We start from the raw sequence: 18,735 nt of genomic DNA, 5'->3' as shown, positions 1-18,735 counted from the left end.
ACTGGACAATATAAAGAGACCGGACTACTTCAGAATGAGTGGCCTTGAATGGATGTGTTTATCACACCCCTTCCTCCTATGCTCAGGGATTTATGTGGAAGAGAGGGTGGGGAGATTGTCAGAGCTGGACATGATTTTTAAGGAAAGAACATTTTTCAGACACAACTGGCCTGAAGTACTTATGAATGAACTCCAAGACTGTGATAACACGCTCAACACCAACACAAGCTCAAGCGGACAAAATCCCAATATGAAGAAGAGGAAATGAGCACAATACCCCACCAATAGTGAGAAAGCTATTTTAAAATTCTAGCTGTCTGGAGCAGGACAGTCAAATTTGCCCAAAGATTTGACACTTGGTGTTCCACATAAAACCCAAGGCATACCTCATCCTCAGGAAAGGCTGTGGAAACAAATTGATTATCACATTTTGTAGTAGCTGTTTTCCTTTTCTTTTTTTTTCTTTTTTTTTTTTTTTTTGGTTTTTCGAGACAGGGTTTCGCTGTGGCTTTGGAGCCTGTCCTGGAACTAGCTCTGTAGACCAGGCTGGTCTCGAACTCCTTTTCTTTTTTAAGAGATAAAAAGAACATGAAGTTGGGTGGGCAGGGTGAAGGGCATCTGGGAGAAGTTGGAGGTGGAAAAGAAAATGATTCCTAATGATATTCTGCTATACTTGTAGATCAGAGCCTAACATAAACATCACTGGAGAGGCTTCATCTATCTAGAAGATGATAGAAGCAGATGCAGAGACCCACAGCCAACCATTAGGAAGAGCTAGAGGAATTCCATGAAATAGAGGGAGAAAGGATTGTAGAAACCAAAAGGGTCAAGAACACTAGGAGAAGTCTACTCACACAATTAACTAACCAAGGCTCATAGGGGCTCGCAGAGACTGAAGCGACAACCAGGGAACCTATATAGGTCTGACCCAGATCCTCTGCATATGTGTTATGGTGTATGGCTGGGTGTTCTTGTAGGGTTCCTAACAGTAGGAGTAAGGACTGTCTTTGAGTCTTTTGCCTGCACCTGACACCCTTTCCCTTCTACTGGATTGCCTCGTCCAGCCTTGACACGAGGGTATGTGTCTCGTCTTACTTACTGTAACTTGTTATGCTGTGTTCACTTTATATCCCTGGGAGGCCTGCCCTTTTCTGACAGGAAACAGAGGAGTAGATCTGGGAGAGAAGGGAGTTGAGGGGTAAGTAGTTGGGAGGAGAGGAGGATGAGGAAACTGCAGTCAGGATGTAATGTATGAGAGAAGATTAAAATTAATTAAGTAAATAAATAAAAAATGAATTAAAATAAATCAAACAAATGGAAGCTAAATATAGCATAGAAGACTCTGGGTGAGAAGTAAGAACTGATGTCTCTACTTGGTGTTTTTCAAATTCCCTAAAATAGTCTGATGTGCTCCTCAAAAAATATTCTCTGTTTCTGCTACATTTAGCAACTTATTGATTGGTCTTGGATTTTATGTGCATTAGGAAGAGAGGGGTATAGAGTTCATACATAGCACATATTTCTCCCCTGATCTGAGGAAGCCACAAATGCAATAATCAATGGATAAATCAAATAATATAAAACTCTGTTTCGTATGACATAATACAACCTGAGAAAATAAGGAAAATGTGATAGTCATTATTTTGAGATATTTTACCTCTTGTTTGTTCCATATTTTAATACTGGTGAAAAGACAGTACCTTCCACCAGGCCTCTTATAAGGAAAAAGATTCAACCAAAACACTAGCCAAATAGCTATACAGACAGAAGGGGTGTGTGCTAAGGCAGGGGATGGACAGTACAGTATTCTTATTTAGTGTTCAGAGCTATCTTTACAGTAAGTCCTAAGTAACTCCCAGGGCTTGTTGCAAAACAGTGTGGCTGCCTCTATGGCCAGCAAAATATGTCCTGAAAACTGATAAATATAGGAACTTCCAGTTGATGTCTGTGTTGCCATCATCAAGAGTGAAAGATAAGACGGTGCCTCTAGGTGGTGGCTCAGTTTAGTTTCCGAAAGAAAAGGCAGAGTTTCAAGAGACCCCTCACAGCAGGCCATTGGCTTTCCCACTTAGTGCTCAGCCTTACACAGGACTTTCTTCTTGAGGAGTCACTATCTCCTAAAGATTCTAGTGAGATGCAGCTGTGTTCTACCCTGACAGAGGGAAACAGGGTATCTCAGGGTCTGTGTTCTCATAAGATTGAACCATCCAGAGGTTGGATCAACCGTAGCTGTGAACTATCCACAAAACAGAATATAACAACTAAGTCGAAGCCAAGGATGGAAACCAAACCTTCCATTCTAAAGTGCTAGTATGAAATACAGCACAGCTTTGCCAGGAAATATAGTCATCAAGAAAAATACCAGGTATAATATGATGCAAAGTCTGTAGTATGGCTGGCTAATATTCTCTGACAAGGTCAGCAAAATCAGGTTTTCAAAATCCACAGAGGAAGCCCAAACTCATCCCTGAGGGAGAGTCCTAGATTATATCTCAGAAAGAGCCTGAAGTCAGAGTTCTTGGAGGCTTAAACTCGTCATCAACACAACCAATCAAAAAGAGGACATGATTGAGAGGCAGAGCCAACTGTCTAAATGTTTGGGATTTAAAGCCCGAGAGGGGTGTTGCTGAACCAGGTCCTGGAACTTCAGCAACATTTGAAGAGTTCAGTCTGTGGAGTGAACTGAGGCAGCGGCAGTTCCCACAGGTGAGTCCCTGACTCTTCCGAGGCAGAATCCTAACTTGTCCTGGAGGGGCCTGGGAGAGACTCCATGGGGAATCAGGAAGATCCCCAGGGAGAACACATTCTAAGGCTTGGCATACATGCTGTGAGTAGGGAGGAGAGGGCGGAGGGAAGGCAGAGGAGAATCCCATGTTCTTTCCTCTAGCTCCAGGTTTGCAGAGTATCCACTAAGTACAAGTCTGAGTGTTTCCACAGAGAGTGACAGCAGATGCCATGCACACCGGTAACCGTCAAATGTCATGTCCTGGAAAATATAGATGGTCTCTTGCACATGACCCCTGGGTGTATCTGTTTTCAGTGCATGTGCAGATGAGGCAGTCATAGAGTGAGAGGTGCCATGTCCCTATGCAGGCAGTTTCTTTAGAGACCCAGAAAGTCCTGAGCATGAATTGTCATAAGGGTTTCCTATTGTACTCCACATCTACACTTGGATCTGGTTTCCTTGCTTTCTTCCTCCTCCTCCTCCTCTTTCTCCTCCTCCTCCTCCTTCTCCCTCTCTTTCTCTCTCTCCTTGTTTTTCCCCAGAGTAGCCCTGGCTATTCTGGAACTCCTTCTGTAGACCAGGCTGGCCTTGAACTCACAAACATTAGCCTGCCTCTATCTCTGGAGTCCTGAGATTAACCACCACTGATTGGCCCATTAACTCTAGCTTCTTATTGGCTAACTCTTACATCTTAATTTAACCCATTTCTAGTAATCTGTGTATCAACACGCGACAGTGGCTTACAGGCTAAAGTTTCAGCATGTCTGTCTCCGGGGGATGTCTGACTCTGGAGGCTCCATGGCATCTCTCTGACTCTGCCTTCTTCCTCCCAGCATTCAGTCCAGTTTCCCCTGCCTACCTAAGTTCTGCCCTATCAACAGGCCAAGGCAGTTTCTTTATTCATTAATGGTAATCACAGCACACAGAGGGGACTCCCACATCATCTGAGTAGTTGGTAGGGCCTCTGAAGTTATTATTTGAAGTTCTGACCAGAATGTTGTAAGAAGGTGCACCAATTAAGCTAACCAAGCTGGAATCATCTTGAGCAGCTGGTACCCAAAACTGATCTTAAAATAGCACTATCAGCATCATGGCATCATATCAACCAGGTTGTCGTTGTTGTGGGGCCCCATATTTTTTCTGGAAACTTTTAAAGACTACTGCAGGAAAATTTATTGTTCATTGTGGAAAACATTATTCATATAGACATATATTCAGTGAAAGGTACAATAGAGCCAATAATAGGTATAGACATCAGATATAGTCGATTATAATAAAGTAGTCCCACACTAGCTCAAAATGGAGTATAATAGAGGTCTCTTTGTTTAGGGATAGACTCACAGATCAGCAGTCCTCTCCTTGAGCAGGGAACAGGAACTGAATCCAGCAGCCAAGGGGCTGCACATGTTTCTACATCTGTATATATAGTACATGTGGCCACGCCCGGAGTGAGCCAGTATCTTAAAGGCTATTGATTGAAGGCATTCCCACAGCAAAGTTTGCCTGATAGAAATCTCCTTAGCTTCTGTTCCTCACTATGTATGGAGATCTCGATGAAATAATAAGGTGCAGCAGAACTTAAGTTTTCATTGCTAGAATTCTGAGCTCATGCTCTTCACTCTGTCACTGGATCCCACAACATCAGCAGCTGAAGACATTTTATAAATGTTTGTGTAGTCAGGTCTTAATATCTCTCCCCTCTCCAGGTGCATTAGTCATGATGTCCATACTCTTCCTGGTCATCCTGTGTTTGGGAGTGCCCTCAGTTGTTCCAACACTTGATCCCACATTGGATACTGAATGGCAAATGTGGAAGATGGAATATGAAAGATCATACAGCCTGGTTAGTAACCTAAGAACTCTTCAGAAGAACCTCAGAGCGCATTGCAATTGCTGCTGCAACTGTCCAGGAAAAATAGAAGTCATAGATCCCCCTTACTCCCCCACACTACTGAGAGATTACATAATCATGATCCTTGTGAGCACAGGGTAGCCAGAGTCCCCTTTCCTCAGTATGTGGAGAATGCGTGGTTCTAGTGTCCGAGGCTAGCTCTCCTAGGCCTCTCATTAGCAGCAGCAGCAAGTCCACAAGGTCAGCTCATGCAGGAGTTTAATTAGAAAGAAATGTCACCCATTATGTTCTCATCCAGGAGGAAGAAGCACAAAGGAGAGCAGTATGGGAAAAAAACTTGAAATTTATTAAACATCACAATGGGGAGAATGCCCTGGGGAAGAATGACTACACCATGAAAATGAACGCCTTTGGTGACATGGTGAGCATGACATGCATTACTTCACACTGTGTGTTCTATTGAGTGCTTTACACGGAGTCTTTTCTTGTATAATCATTTATGTACTTTCCCATGAAGACCGATGAAGAATTCAAGAACATGTTGGTTGAATTCCCAGTTCGAACTCACAACAAGGGGAAGAGCATCTGGAAACGTGATGTTGGTGATGTGGTTTTCCCCAAATTTGTGGACTGGCGAAAGAAAGGCTATGTGACCCCTGTGAGAAAGCAGGTATGGCCATGCCATGTGCCCGTCTGCTTAAAGCACGTTAGAGAGAAAAAGGACCTGGTGTTTTATACACATTGAGTGTGAAGAGAGGAGCAATACATTTTTAAATAATATCCTTTCTTCTTTGAATGCTTCATACACTTTTATAAGTATATTAATCCTAGAAAAGCATCACACCCTCTCTCTCTTAAACTCCATCACTCTTTCTGTAGAACTCATGCCCTGTTATTGCCATTAATAACCCATGAAAACAATTTGTCTTGTTCAAATCCGACACGACCAAGACATGAACAGACTTCTAGGAGTCAGGTCCTTTCGGGGATTGATTATCCCTGCCCAGTCATCTATCAACTGCTTTTCAATAATTTTCAAAGAGTGGAAATTTGTCTGAGTTCTTTCTGTGATTGGCATTTGTTTGTGGATGACAATCTTTTCTTCCCTACTCAGGGCAACTGCAGTTCTTGCTGGGCATTTTCTGCAATTGGTGCCATAGAAGCACAGGTAATCTGGAAAATAGGCAAGCTCACCCCTCTGAGTGTGCAGAACCTGGTGGACTGTTCTAAACCTCAAGGCAACAATGGCTGTCTTTCGGGTGATACATACAATGCCTTCCAGTATGTTTTGCACAATGGAGGTCTGGAGGCTGAAGCAACTTATCCATATGAAGGCAAAGTAAGTGGACCTTCTATGTTGTCATTTTAACTTACTTTGGAGTGTGGGATATTTGTAGAGAAAATCCACTGCCTTCAGAACTCAAATTATTTGGTAGAATCTCACTGTACAACATCAGTTCTGTCATTAGAGTGTCTACATTTGCATAGCTTCCTGGTGAAATGATTTCAGTGCAACTCTCTTTGCTTCTGTGCACATGACGAATATTCAAGCTATTGTACATATTATACAGATTTCTCCACCATTAAAATATCTGATGGATAGGAAGACCAACTGGTTGTTATTGAAGACATGTAAACTAATTTTCAGCTCTAAATCTCACAGCATTTCTCTTCCTGGGATAATTTACAATAGCCCAGATTAGAGTGTGATGGTTTGGGCTCTTGTTCCCAAGAAGGTGTCTGGAAGTAACTGACTATCTTACCTCTTTATATTTTAAAGGAAGGACCATGCAGGTATAATCCAAAGAATTCTGTTGCTGATATCACAGGATTTGTGTCCCTCCCAGAAAGTGAGGATATCCTAAAGATTGCTGTAGCAACGATTGGGCCCATCTCTGTTGGAATTGATGCTTCTCATAATTCATTCAGGTTCTATGAGAAAGGTATACACATTTTCTTCTAGATAAGATAAACATTATGACATCCCTATGCCACAATGTGTTCATAGATTGGTATTTATGTATAAATGTGATGTGAATAGTTGGTTTTCTGGGATTTTATTTCTCTCTGTATCACAGACTTGAGTGCAGTTTTTCACCTGATGTGACCACCACATGTAAGTTAATGTGCTATAATTAATAACATTTATTGGTTGGGTAATTTTTCAACTCTCCTCCATTTCATGGAAGTTTTAGGTATTTATAGAAATTGATTGTCTGAAATTAAAATAAAACAGATCTTGAATTAAGTAATTTATCTTGTATGAATTTAGTGTGGCATGAGATTTTTATAATAAAAAGTGCAAAATTCCAAGGAGCCATCTCATATGCAAGTAGACAAATGAGTATCAGCAATTTTATGCTGTTTGGGATTGCTCCCCGTTTCTGTGAAACTCTCCTTACAGTGCTAGTCTTGGTAATAATTAATCGAGCTCTTTATTGTAGTTTCCATCATTTCAGAGAACTCTGAAAATATCTCCTACTGTTGGTGGTAGGATTCACTGTCCCGTGTTCTCTGCATCTCACATCAGTTCCCACTTTATTTCTCAGGTATTTACCATGAGCCAAACTGCAGCAGTAGTTCAACGAGTCATGGAGTGCTGGTGGTTGGCTATGGATTTAAGGGAAATGAAACAGATGGTAAAAAATACTGGACGATCAAGAACAGGTATAAATTGCCAAAAATGTGTATTTTAAATTTCAGGGACTTGAGAAATAGTTCAGAGCTTAAAAGCACTGGCTCTCTTTCCACGGAGTTCATAAACGAGTTGCACACTGCAGTCAGTAGTTAGAATCACAGCATAAAACTTTATCCCATTTAAGTTGAACAATGTCTGTTCTTGTCTTCCCATGTACATTCATGAGGTTTGTGTCCATGTGTGAATGTTTGCATATCTGTGGATACATGTGTATGCAAGTGCACATGTGTAGAGGTCTGATGTTAACATCAGATTTTTCTCAATTTATGCAGCTTCTATATTATAGCAGTGTGTCTCACTGACCTACGAGTTCACTGTCTAGTCTGGCTAGCCAGCTTGGTTTAAGTATGTTCTGCCATCATTTCCTGGGGATCTGAGTTACAGGCACAATAAAATGCTCATTGCTTTTCTAAAATCTGACACATTTCTTAATTTTGAACCAGATGGGGGTAGACAATCATTCTGCCTATTCTCTACTGTGGTGTTTACAGTCCTGTTTTTGGTGCCTCTTGTTGCTCAGGAGTAGACCCTCTACCTTTTCTGATCCTTCTGTTAGGTTGGTCTCTGGTCAATATATATATATATATATATATATATATATATATATATATAGAGAGAGAGAGAGAGAGAGAGAGAGAGTATGTAATGTGTATATATTATATAATAAATACAACATGCAATGATTTTTCCACTAAATGAAAAACATTATTTTTTTTTCAGCTGGGGTACAAAATGGGGCAAGGGGGGCTACATGAAAATTGCCAAAGACCGGAACAATCATTGTGGAATTGCTTCATATGCCCACTACCCCACTGTGTGAGCAGCCTGATGATGTCACAAGGAAGCAGTTGGTGGAAGACAACATTTACAGATGAGTGCTATTTGCTTCTTGGTGATCACCCTTTGATGGGTATTTTCAAGAACTGTTTCCCTGAAAAACTTCATCGTCATATGAATTTTGGGACCTTTCAACTGTTTGGCATTATGGCCACTATTGCTCTAACCAATGTATGTTTATGATTCCTGTAGAAACTTAGTATTAGTTTTAAAGATTGTGCAAATAAAAATCATTTAAACAGTAAAAAATTTAAATATATTTTCTGGGTTCTTTCTCTTTTTTTCAGTGACTTTTTGTGATCACACTTGCAATTCATTATGAACTCAAAACTGAGTGTTATTCTGGTGTTCGTAGGATAATGTGAGTGGATCTACTGTGAGAGATGGTAGTCAACCAGTGGTTGTGGTTTGCTTATAGAGTTCTAGTTATCCTCCAGAATTCCAGTCCTGAAAAGCTATATGATAATTTTTGGATTTGATATTTTTAGCTAACACAAATTCGTCCAATCCCAATTCTTGGCCCATTTGTGCAGTGCCATTGACCCCATGTGCTCCTCAAATGCACAATGCTGGGCTGTGACTCTACCTTGTCATGACTTCAACCCTGTCCTAGCTTCCTCTAGAGCCAAGAAACCATACTACAGCACGCACTGATAAAAGTAACATAGCTGCAGCACAAGATAAGGACCTTAAAATAGACTGTATAAGCCGGGCGGTGGTGGCACACGCCTTTAATCCCAGCACTCGGGAGGCAGAGGCAGGCGGATCTCTGTGAGTTCGAGACCAGCCTGGTCTACAAGAGCTAGTTCCAGGACAGGCTCCAAAGCCACAGAGAAACCCTGCCTTGAAAAACCAAAAAAAAAAAAAAAAAAAAAAAAAAAAAAAAGACTGGATAAGTATCATAGGATTCTTTACAAGATAAAAGAAGAAATCAATGCTGACAGACAGAGTGAAAGGAAATGAACAAAATAATTCAAGGTCTAAGAGCAGAAATAGAATCCATAAAGAAAACAAACTGAGGGAATTCTGGCAATGAAAAATTTTAGAATTCAAGCACAAACCTTTGAGTCAAAACTCAACAAGAGTATAAGAGTTGAAAGAAAGATTCTTAAGGAACTGAAAACAAGATAGAAACAATAAATACCCTAGTAAAGGAAAATAATAAATTAATAAAATTCCAAACACAAATCATCCAGGGAATGTGTGACACTATGGAAAGACCAAACCTTAGAAGAATAAGAATACAAAAAGGAGAATAAACACAGGTAAAAGACACAGAAAATATTTTCAACAAAATCAGAGAGAAAATTTTATAACCTAAAGGATGAGGTGCCTCTAGAGGTAAAATGTACAGGAATCACAGACCACCACAAAGACAAATTCCCTCCCCCCCACCCAAAAAAAGACAAAATCCCCTCAACAATGACAATAAAAATACTATGTATACAGAATAAATATAAAATACGAAAGAATGCAATGGGAAAGACAAGTAATATATGAAGACAGGACTATTAAAATAGCCCCTGACTTCTCAATGGAGACTATAAAAGACAAAAAGCCCAGGGCAGATATTCTACAAACTTGAAGAGACCTCTGATGCCAGCCCAGACTAATATATCCCAGAAAACATTCAATAATGATAGATGGAGAAAGAAAGGCATTTTATGATCATTTCTAATTTAGCCATTATCTATTTTAAAATACTGCCCTATGGAAGGCACTAGAAGAAAAACTTCTACCTTCAGAGGTTAAAAACATACATGATAAAACAAAGAATAGGTATCCCCCCAGACTAACAGATAAAATTGGGGGGGTACCCAGATAACAAAACTATAGGAATAAAAAAAACACTATTCATTGATAACCTTCCACATTAATGGTCTCAATCCCCACCCTTAAAGAAACCAACTAACAGAATGAATGCAAAAATAGAATCTAACCTTATGCTGCATCCAAGAGCCATATCAAAGATAGATATCACCTCAGAGTAAAAGAATGGAAAAATATATTCCAAGCAAATGGACCTAAAAAGCCAGTTGTTATATCCAGTTAATATTCGTCAAGCAAAACTGATCTGAAAAGATAGAGAAGGACACTTCATACTCATCAAAGGAAAAGTCCATTTGAACTTTTAGGATCTATGCACCAAACAGTGGGGCAGGAAAGTGCATAAAGAGACTACTACTACTTAAAACACACATTGATCCTGACACACTGATAGAGGGAGACTACAATGTCTCACTCTAGACCATAAGAAGGTCATCCAGAAAAAACTATACAGAAATGCTAGAACTAAGAGACAATATAAACCAAATGGACTTAACAGGTATATATAGAACATTTCACCCAAACACAAAAGAATATACCTTCTCTACACATCATGGAACTGTATCCAAAATTGACCACCACATCACTAAAAATAAAACAAATCTCAAGAGGTACACACATCAAAATAAATAAATAAAAATAAATAGATAGATAGATAGATAGATAGATAGATAGATAGAATAACAGCTTCTGTAAGGCAAGGGACATTGTCAATAGAATAAAATAGCGGTCTTCAGAAGAATGGGAAAAAAATTCTCATCAACCCCACATCCAATAGAGGGCTGGTCTGCAAAATGCTTAAAGAGTTCAAGAAACCATACATCAAAAAATCAAATAATCCAGTTAAAACTAGGGTACAGACCTCTACAGAGAATTTTCAACGAAGGAATCTCAAATAGCCAAGAAAAAAATTAAAGAAATTAAAGAAATGCTCAGCATCCTTAGCCATCAGGGAAACGGAAACCAAACTGACTCTCAGATGATCAATTTTAACAGACCCAGAACCTCTAATGAAATAGAAACAATTAAAAGTCTACCAACCACTTTTTTTGTTCATGGTCTCTAGCGTAGTGACAGAAGTCAAAGTAGAACAGAAATTGGAAGCAAGAAAAGGGCTGTTGCTGTGATAGACCTGAGTGTGTTGTTTTGGAGAATTGTGGTGACATTTAGAACCTTTAGATGCCAATGAGTTTTCAGAGCTTAGTGTGATATTTAGTGTTTTATAAAGATTATGGGGCAATCTAGAGGTGAGAAATGATGCTGTCCAGTGTTGTTAGTATCCCTGTTTTCACCTGGGTGTGAGGCAATGAGTGAAGGAGTGTTTAAATAGTATGAATATTGTGTCTAGGAAGGAATATAAATAGCCCTAATATAAGTCTGGGCATTTTGGCTCCGTAGGTGTAAAGAATATAACTTAAAAAGCGTTTTTTTTAATTTAGTAAAAATGTTGCATTACTAGAAATAATGTAGTACCTGTGAGATAGAAGTTTGCACCAGGCAGATTTTGTAAGAGGTAGGCATCATGAACAAGCTACAGACAGGCTACGAGGCAGCTCAAAAATGTGCCAAGCCCAGGATATACTTATGATATGTTAATGATCGAAATTCAAGAGGAGGAAGAAGAAACTGTAATCAGGATGTAATGTTTGAGAGAAGAATAACAGAAAAATTAATTAATTTAGAAAAGAATTTACAGGAAGCTGTACTACAGAGTCCAGTACCCAATCATCTTGTGAATGAAGAATCCTTAAGAGATGGCCAAAATTGTTGGGTTTATGTGGGTGGCTTTATCCTAAATCTCAAGATAGAATCAGAGAAAACATTGGTTATATTTTGAATAATGACTGTTGGTAAGAAACACTCATTTTGACTACAAGGTCAAAAACCATATTTTTTTTTTTAATTCCAACTTAGTGGGAAAGCCTTGGATCCCACTCCTGGAGAACATGCGGCATTTAAGTTGCTCATTCATGAATTCGCCTTCTTTCTCCACTTGCTATCTTTTGTTCTTCACATATACCTCCTTTTTTTCTCAGTTGGATCCTAGTATCACAGAGCTGCACACTCTTCTATCAAGGAATGTTGAAGTACGGAGCGGCGGGCTGTGTCCCGCCACCTGACTAGCTTTACCCAAAATAATTACACGGAAACTGTATTCTTTTAAACACTGCCTGACCCATTAGTTTCAGTTTCTTATTGGCTAGCTTTTACATATTGATCTAACCCATTTCTATTAATCTGTGTAGCCCACGAGCTGGCTTACCAGGAATGATCTTAACCTGCGTCTGTCTGGAGTGGGAGAATCATGGCGACTCCCTGACTCAGCTTCTTTCTCCCAGCGTTCCATTCTGTTTACTCCGCCTACCTAAGGGTTGGCCTATCAAATGGGTCTAGGCAGTTTCTTTATTAATAAGAAATCACTCCCACATCATTTCCCCATTTTCTGTTTAAACAAAAAAGAAAGGCTTTAACTTTAACATAGTAAAATTACATATAGCAAAACAGTTATCAAGCAAGAATTACAGTTACAATATTTATATCTATTTTATCTTTTATCATAACTAAGGAAAACTATAACTATCTATTCATTCTTCAACTCCATCAAAGACTCCAGAAGGATATAATACTACCTAAGTAAACAAGAAATAAGAAAACTCTAGAAATGACAGAGACACCTTGCTGCCTGGACAGTCACCCAAAGTTCTTTTGTATGGTTGGGGCATCCATCTTCAGCCTTCAGGCCCATAGTATCCAGCAGACATTTCCATGAAGCAGGAAATTCCAAACACAGTTCAGTCATTTTCTGCTGTGTCCTGCAGAATGTCTCGCAGACTCTTTCATGAGTCATGAACCCCAAAAGACCGTCTCACCTTTAGGCAAGTTCACCAGTCCTCTCTCTGCGGGTTCTCTGTGTCCATTTTATGCAACAGTCCAGGCAAGAGCAGTTTCTTGCCCAAATGGCTATCCAACTCCATAAGGATCCTCTTCGATGCCCATCTTCCTCTCAAAGTAGATTGGTGCCACCAGGAGCAGATATGTCTCATTGTCATGAAAAGTCCTAAGTTATTAAAACATTAAATGCCATATTCTGCAGTCTTTGAAAGATATGAAGAATGTCTATCTAACTGAAATGTATCTCTATATATCTAGAAAATCTAACTAACATGACTACAAGCTTGACTATTATTGATGATTAACCATTAACCTATATTTTTTAATCATACATTACATTTTTAAATGAACTACACAATCACAATACCTTAATCAAGATCAGAAATACATATACATATAACAAAATTGACTGTAAAATCCACACCAATGCAAATTACTCATACCTATATCATTTCCCCCCTTTAAATGTGAAGGAACATTTACAAACAATATTTTGGGAACATGGGCACAGTTTTTTCTCTCCAAACTGCTTCCTGCTGAATGGGGGCGCTGTTAATCAGATCATTTAGGGTGTAACCTGTGTGCCAGGTTTATCTCAGTTGGCAGTTGAGTGAATTTTTTGAGGGTGTTCATAGGAACTTTTCGGGAGGTCGTGGTCTATCATACCATATCGGGATAGATGCAATCCATAGGGTATGGTCCTCTGTGAAAACAAAAGAAGACCCTTTCCAAAGCATCATATCCTTAGACCCAAATTCTGAAGTCATTCCGCCATGATATCCATTTTGGTTCCATTTGGCAGCCCATAGAATGAAATGTCTCTCTGTACTTAGCTCCTTCACAGTCAAAAATTTTAAAGAAAACACAATGTACATAATCCAGACTCTCTGTGAATTTTCCATTTTTACGTGGCTTATTTTTCTTTATTTCTTTTAATCTCTTAACTATCTGTACTCTGTCTCTTTAAAGACTTTACCTTTTTTTTAAAACCATTAACTTTATTTTCTATATTCTTTTTCTTCTCTCTTTCAAGCCTATGTACATTTATCCAACAGTGTGGTCTTTTATGTCTGAATCTGTTTTATTGTGAATCTGTAACATTTTTTTACTATCCAGGAACATTTCTTAAAATGTTAAGCAGTTCTTAAAAACTTAAGTTGCGCCATGTACAGGTAATACGGTACCGCCTGTGTCCTGCCCAGTTGAAACCTTAAATGCGCTGTTTTTATGGTAATTACGGTAGTTCCTGCCTGAGAGCAGCACAGTTCAGCATGGCAGAGCTGAGCCAAGCCGCTCCTGCCTCAGAGCCATTTGGTGCCCCTGAGCCACACACAGTTCCAGGTACTCAGCAGGCCACAGTGCCATCAAGCAAGCAGTAAAGCTTTATTCCAAATGCTCCATTTAAAAGCTCTGTCTCCCACAGGAGCCAGACAGAGATCGCAATGGCCGCACAGCCCAGAAAGCCAGCATTTTAAAACAGCCAGTTTTTTCCTGCTGCTGAGTCAGGACAATTTCTTTGCGGACGCAACCCACAAACAGCAAAAAGCTGTCTTAAATTCTCTCTCTCTCCTTTTTAAGCCCTCTCAGGTTTAACATGGAGTTCATTAGCACGTTGGGCGCCACTCTGTTGAAGTACGGAGCGGCGGGCTGTGTCCCGCCACCCGACTAGCTTTACCCGAAATAATTACACGGAAACTGTATTCTTTTAAACACTGCCTGACCCATTAGTTTCAGTTTCTTATTGACTAGCTTTTACATATTGATCTAACCCATTTCTATTAATCTGTGTAGCCCACGAGCTGGCTTACCAGGAATGATCTTAACCTGCGTCTGTCTGGAGTGGGAGAATCATGGCGACTCCCTGACTCAGCTTCTTTCTCCCAGCGTTCCATTCTGTTTACTCCGCCTACCTAAGGGTTGGCCTATCAAATGGGTCTAGGCAGTTTCTTTATTAATAAGAAATCACTCCCACATCAAAGGAACTACTCATTTGTATCTTCACACTGAGGTTTTTTATTTGATTGCCAGATTGGAGAATTTGAATCAGGTTTACAAAGTCCTGTAACAAAGGAAGGACCCCGTCTGTCTCACAAAGGATCAGCCTACAGTGTCAATGCTTTCTCTATGTCTGCATTCAGAGAAGCCATTAGGGCTATAAGGGGAAGTAGTAACTAGTACTCATAAAAAGAAATCCCCCTTGATTTGTCAGTATTCTAGGGAGTGGTGAGGTTGTTGTCACAGATATGGACATGCTAAGGTCCCCAATGCATTAAGCCCATGGAAATGGAAAAGATTTATTTCTTTATGGAATTCTAAATTCTCCCAGACGTAGCCTATGGAATCTTTCCTGGAGTTAGATAATTCTCTCAAATTTAGTGCCCTGGTGTTGACTCACATGACAAGAGCAATGTAAAATTACTATGGCAATTTCAGTATTTTTTTTTTTATTGAGAAAAGGAAAAAAAAGTTTCAGCCTTCTCCCAGACTCCCATTTCCCTCCCCCTCCTCCCAACCTTCTTTCCCTCCCCCCCTCCACTCCTCTCCCCCTCCCTCTCCAGTTCAAAAAGCAGTCAGGGTTCCCTGACCTGTGGAAAGTCCAAGGTCCTCCCCCCTCCGTCCATGTCTAGGAAGGTGAACATCCAAACTGGCTAGGCTCCCACAAAGCCAGAACATGAAGTAGGATCAAAACCCCGTGCCATTGTCCTTGGCTTCTCATCAGCCCTCATTGCTCGCCAAGTTCAGAGAGTCCGGTTTTATCCCATGCTTTTTCAGTCACAGTCCAGCTGGCCTTGGTGAGCTCCCAATAGATCAGCCCCACTGTCTCAGTGGGTGGGTGCACCCCTCGTGGTCCCGACTTCCTTACTCATGTTCTCCCTCTTTCTGCTCCTCATTGGGACCTTGGGAGCTCAGTCCAGTGCTCCAGTGTGGGTCTCTGTCTCTATCTCCATCCATCACCAGATGAAGGTTCTATGGTGATATGCAAGATTTTCATCAGTATTGCTATAGGATAGGGTCATTTCAGGTTCCCTATCCTCAGCTGCCCAAGGAACTAACTGGGGACATCGCCTTGGGCTCCTGGGAGCCACTCTAGGTTCAAGTCTCTTGCCAACCCTAAGGTGGCTCCCTTAACTAAGAATTGTGCTTCCGTGCTCCCCTAATTTCAGTATTTTGTAAAAAACGATGTTTCCATTCAGTTCTCCTTGTTGTATAACCTCATTTAAAAATACAGACAATAGATTTAATGTATAAATCATACAAATTTGAATTTCAAGAGTATTCTAAAGTTCGAGGTATCAAATATTTAGTTTTATCTAAACAACCCCATTCATCAACATCTATTACTTTATCAATTATAATAAGAAAACTGAGAAGCAAAGTGCAATAGTATTTTCACTTGTGCCCAGCATAAAGGAAATCTAAGAATATCCAGTAGGAATGGAATCTCAGGATAGATGTAGAGAGATCTATGCACGCCATTTCAGCACACTTCTTGGCCTGCAAGATCAGCACCATGGATGTAGGTCTATGCCACTACCGCATGCTCCACATGACTGAAAGATAAAGACATTGTAAACTTCCCAAAGGAGGCCTTATCCCCTCTGAGAAATGAATGGGGGTGGGAAGGGGGAAGTGGAGAGTCAGAAGAAGGGGAGGGAGGAGGAACTGGGGTTGGCATGAAAAATGGAAAAAAACTTAAATGAAAAAAGAAAGCTAGGGAAAGGCAGGGAGAAAGACAAAAGTAAAAGGGAAATAATGAGGAAGGAATTAAGGAAGGAATAAGAGAGGAAATGAGGTACAATGGAAAGATATGTGGAAAGAAAATGTAAGATGAAACCATTTATAGGGATAGAAAGAGAGTAGATCAATGATAGATAAATAGATAGATAGATGATAGATAGATGATAAATAAATAGATAGATGATAGATAGATAATGATAGATAGATAGATAGATAGATAGATAGATAGATAGATAGATAGATGACAGATATCTGGTAGTGCCAAACCTGTTCTGCATTAACTTTTTCACTCATTCTGTGGAAATATAGACTCCAGTAGCAATGGTGAGAGGCAGTGCAGTTGCTCCTCAAAGAATTGTCCATATGACCTAACCTGCTGCATAAACAACCTGGATGAATGAAAATATGTATTAAGGAAAATTCACATGAACAAATATTCTAGAACAGCTAATAATAACAGCCTAAAACTATGACAAATTATCACTGGTTGAAGAATATATAAGTGAAATGTATACTCATAGCCTAAGTATTTTAAGTCACAAGATGAAGTGTTGATATATGCCACAGCACGAATGATTTTAAATTATTAAGTCAAACAAAAACTCATGACGTAAAATGAGCTACTCCGTCATTTTATTTTTATGTAGGAAGTGTCATAATATATTACTGAGATATTCATGAGATAATAGTTGCTGTCCTATCAGTTCTGAAGTATGGCATTGCTGCTGACTGTGAAGCCGTGGGAAATGATCATTGTGTAGATGGTAAACTGCCTCATGTGACCAACTTTACACAAGAAGATGTTCACAGTCATGGTGGTTGATGGGAAGTGCTGCCTGATAACTGTATAAGCTGGGAAAATGACTTCAGTGCACATATCAGCAATCCTTAGAAATAGAAGACGAGCTATAGATGGATTAACCTCACCTGACCCAGAAGAAGGATGGTATACACTTCAACCTAGCATCCCAGGAAAGGCCTTTCTGGGTAGGACTGTGTGTCATAGGAACTAAGACCAACTACTGACTCTAAGGGCTTTATTAGAGTCCAGTTACTGAGCAGCAAAGGGAAGTGCTGCTTAAGTGAAGAATTAGCCCACACAGTGGGAGAAAATACTTGCTGACTGTATATGCAAGGGAATTAGTGTTTTGGATATATTGGATATGCACTGAACTGAAAAATAATAAACAATAAAACAAACTAAATAGAAAGATGGACTTTTGAACTGGATAGAAAGTTTTCAAAAGAAGAAATAGAAATGGCTGGTAGACACTTTAGAAAGGTTTCAAAATCCTTAGCTACCAGGGAAATGCAGACTGAAGCAGAGTAAAGATTCCATCCCATGATAATCAGAATGGTGATGATCAGGGATTCACATGACAACACGTTCTGATGTGGATGTGGGAAGTCATCATACCTGACTCCTCCAGATTTGGGAAAATTTGCCAGTCAGTCTGGGAAGGGTTAATCTTTCCTCATGAGAAAATGAAAGCTAATGATCCAGAAGAAGAGAAACTAGGGATCCAGACATCCGGCAAGAATTCAAAGAGCACTGACACATCCTGATAATGCTCATTCTCACCCCAGCATACACTGCAGATGAATATCTTCCCTGGACACAGTGCACATGCAGAGAAATGAGTGGGCTACACACAGCCAGTGAGAAAAGTGGAAATGCCAGCTACTGTAGAAAGTCAAACGATGGCAAATAATGGCCTGAGAACAAATCTCTTTTGCATTTGGTTTTATAAATGAAATGATTTGAACTCAGCCGCAACTTTTCTTTGACTCTAGTCTGCGGCTGCTGGTTTGTATACAGGGCTTTGTTAAGAGATACATCAGAAAGGTTTTTCTTCAAGACTTGGTATTTCTACTGAAGGAATGTTAGTTTCATGGAGGAGGTATTTATCGTGATTGTATATAACACTATAACTATTCAGATTGATCACACACATATAAAAACAAATGAGGAAATCTTTATTATGTTGCAAAACCATCTATGTAAAGTTCATAGTATAAAATAAATGATTGATTATGTGTCATCCTTTGCACAAGTGCCATGTTAATCTTCTCTGTATCGTTATGATTTCAGGATATGTGCTGCCAAAGTTTCACAGAGAATAATTTTATTCCTGTAAAATGACTGCTTCCCAAACTAATTGAACT

General features: G+C 39.7%; 1 protein-coding gene and 1 pseudogene across 1 annotated transcript; one reads left to right on the top strand and one right to left on the bottom strand.

Annotated features, from left to right (window-relative positions):
• The first annotated feature begins 4,442 nt into the window (after nucleotides 1–4,442).
• On the top strand, nucleotides 4,443–8,095 carry LOC121443382 (cathepsin R-like). The gene is made up of 7 exons (XM_041645130.1): nucleotides 4,443–4,568; nucleotides 4,876–4,998; nucleotides 5,095–5,247; nucleotides 5,692–5,916; nucleotides 6,358–6,520; nucleotides 7,127–7,244; nucleotides 7,996–8,095. Exons 1-7 carry the CDS (start codon nucleotides 4,443–4,445, stop codon nucleotides 8,093–8,095), a joined length of 1,008 nt encoding a protein of 335 aa, XP_041501064.1.
• Nucleotides 8,096–18,584: 10,489 nt separating this feature from the next.
• Nucleotides 18,585–18,684, bottom strand: LOC121443408 (annotated as a pseudogene).
• Between the last annotated feature and the right edge of the window lie 51 nt (nucleotides 18,685–18,735).

This window comes from Microtus oregoni, unplaced genomic scaffold, assembly GCF_018167655.1.
Source record: "Microtus oregoni isolate MIOR12 unplaced genomic scaffold, Mior012 000105F_ref0000443, whole genome shotgun sequence".
Taxonomy (NCBI): Eukaryota; Metazoa; Chordata; class Mammalia; order Rodentia; family Cricetidae; genus Microtus; species Microtus oregoni.
The sequence above is the reverse complement of the archived record's forward strand: the minus strand, read 5'-3'. Positions and strand labels throughout refer to the sequence as shown.